The 2537-nt window shown below is 52.8% G+C and overlaps 1 protein-coding gene across 1 annotated transcript; it reads right to left on the bottom strand.

Annotated features, from left to right (window-relative positions):
• Window positions 1-301: 301 nt before the first annotated feature.
• On the bottom strand, window positions 302-2048 carry HNRNPA0 (heterogeneous nuclear ribonucleoprotein A0). The gene has a single exon (XM_070933893.1). It carries the CDS (start codon window positions 1747-1749, stop codon window positions 808-810), a length of 942 nt encoding a protein of 313 aa, XP_070789994.1. The 5' UTR covers window positions 1750-2048; the 3' UTR covers window positions 302-807.
• Between the last annotated feature and the right edge of the window lie 489 nt (window positions 2049-2537).

The raw sequence follows: 2537 nt of genomic DNA, 5'->3' as shown, positions 1-2537 counted from the left end.
AATAACTCCCTATATAAAAGAACAAACCAACTGTGTTTGCAAGGCAAATGCCCAACTGCAAAACTGTGGATGTAGAATAAGGTATTTTAACCAACTTCATCCACCAACATATTTCAAAAACTGGCACAAACTCTAGCAGTAAGAAAACCAATGTAGTGAGGCAGCAAGAGCTGGGCTCTTTACTTGAAATAAAGCAATCTTTTTTTTAACACATGTACTCAAGCATCAGTAAATTTTACTGGCTTAAAAAACTTTTGTTTGAAATGTACGGAATGAACCCTAGGAAAAAAGACATGTAAAGGTCAATGAACACAATGATTTATTTAAAAAATAAAAATGTAAAAACGATTTAACCCCTTTTACAGCCATGGAATCATTGTAGAAAAAAATGTGTAGATATTCCAAGTCCTTACAAAGTTAATTCCCTTTCCCATCCCAAGTTTTACTTCAGAATCATGACTTTCCCTCCCAACCCCAAATAAACCAAAATTAAAACAATATCTTGTTCCTAGTATAAAAAACGACTAATGTCCAAGCAATAAAAAAATAGAGTCCATCAATGACTAACACAAAATCGTTGTGTGAAAAGACCCAGTACATCTTCAAGAAAGTGACACAGGCAGCAGAGCGACCCCACCAGGAACATTCGAGATCTGCTTCGCATCACTGGAACCTTTTTGTATGAAGGTGCCTTTAGGCGAAGTGTAGGGGAAGTATTGAAAGCCTGGCCTGGCCCGGTACAAACGGAGAGCATACTCCATGCAGACAAAACTAACGTCCCCCAGAAGGATCGGTGGGAATTCCCGCTTAGAAAGAGCCGCCTCCATAACCTCCCCCGCCATAACCGCCTCTGTATGGTCCACTGTTACTGCGGGGGCCCCAGCTGCCGCCACCGCCTCCACCCGCACCGCCGCTCTTCATAGGGCCGTAGGACGACTGGTGCTGGCTGTAGCTGCCGAAGCCGCCGTACCCGTTGCCATAGTCGCCGCCGCTGCTACCTCCGCCGTAAGAGCCGCCACCGTACGAGCCGTAGCCTCCTCCTCCTCCTCCGCCACCTCCGTAGCCTCCGTAACTGTTATAGCCGCCGCCGCCGCCGCCGCCGCCTCCTCCTCCTTTGGAGAGACCGTTGTGGTCCCGGTTGCCGGCACCTCCGCCCCTTCCTCTTCCCCGTCCGCCCCAACTCGACCTGGAAGAGCCGCCGCCTCCTGCTTGGATGTCTTCTCTCGGCACGGCCTTCTTGACCTCCACCCGGTGGCCCTGGATGGGGTGGAATTTAACCACCGCCGCCTTGTCAGCGGCGTCGTGATTCTGAAAGTAGACGAAGCCGAAGCCCCGCTTCTTGCCGCTCTGCTTGTTGGAGATGATCTCGGCCTTTTCCACGGGGCCGAATTGACTGAAGTGCTCAACTAGGTCGTTCTCCCCCAAGTCCCCCTTGAGGCCTCCAACGAAGAGTTTCTTCACTTTCGCGTGGGCGCCGGGCCGGGCGGAATCCTCGCGGGAAACGGCCCGCTTCAGCTCCACCACGTTGCCGTCGACAGCGTGCGGGGAGGCAGCCATGGCGGCATCGGCTTCTTCCACAGCCGAGTATGTGACAAAACCGAAGCATCGGGAGCGCTTGGTTTGCGGGTTGAGCACCACCACACAGTCGGTTAGGGTCCCGTAGGCCTCGAAGTATTCTCGCAGCCCAGCTTCCGTCGTCTGCACATTCAGGCCGCCAATGAACAGCTTACAAAGCTGGGAGTTTTCCATGCCGGAGCCGCGGCCGTCACACGCCTCCTCCTCCTCCTCCTCGCTGCTGCTGCCACCGGTAGGGGGCAGCTGCCGCCGGATAAAAATCGACAGGCGCTACGAGGCAATGTTCGTCGTGGGACAGGTCGGCCCAGGTCCACCGGCAGAGAACGGGGAAAAGGGGGTGGGGAAAGGAAACGTACAAAATGGCGTCTGCGATTTCTACTCCTCCTCAGGCGCGCTCGCAGCCAGCCACTGGTGCCCACACACAAAGGAAACGCCAAAGGGCCCGCCTTCCGTGGCAGTGCGAGACACACCTCCTTTCCTGGAATACCGACCGATCCAACAACCGTCCGCCATTGCCCTCTTACGTTGCTACTGAATGATAGATCCCAAAGCCAATCATCTTCCCCGTCTGAGCGACGAGGTGCGTTTTAAAAAGTATGAGGCGGAGTGAATCCTTTAATTGACGTCAGGAAGGAACCTATCACATTTCTGCTTTAAACAGCCGCGCATGAAACAAGCGGTTACGTACTGAGCCGAAGTCCAAAGGAGACAAAAGCCACTCCGATACGCCCATGGCCAAAGGCATGAGCCAATAGGCTGCCCCGCTTGTAAGCGCGCGCTTTCTCTTGGAGAGCTCCCTTCTCCCTTGGGCGGGGTTGATAGCGCAATAAAGATAACGAGGTTTATTTGAAAGATTGAGCTCGTTTGGCCGTTATCTGATGTCGCGCTCTACATTTCTCTAGGCTCCTTCTGAGTAACATTTATGAGAGCAAGCTTGAGCACGAATGAAAGCGAAGGCACCT

Source organism: Pituophis catenifer, unplaced genomic scaffold (assembly GCF_029215685.1).
Source record: "Pituophis catenifer annectens isolate HBS135680 unplaced genomic scaffold, rPitCat1.0.hap2 SCAF_2, whole genome shotgun sequence".
Lineage (NCBI taxonomy): Eukaryota > Metazoa > Chordata > Lepidosauria > Squamata > Colubridae > Pituophis > Pituophis catenifer.
Note: the sequence above shows the minus strand (reverse complement) of the source record. Positions and strands in the feature narration are given on the sequence as shown.

Excerpts from the sequence above, each read along its gene's own strand:
- HNRNPA0 (XM_070933893.1), bottom strand. The coding sequence starts at position 1,749 with ATGGAAAACTCCCAGCTTTGTAAGCTGTTCATTGGCGGCCTGAATGTG.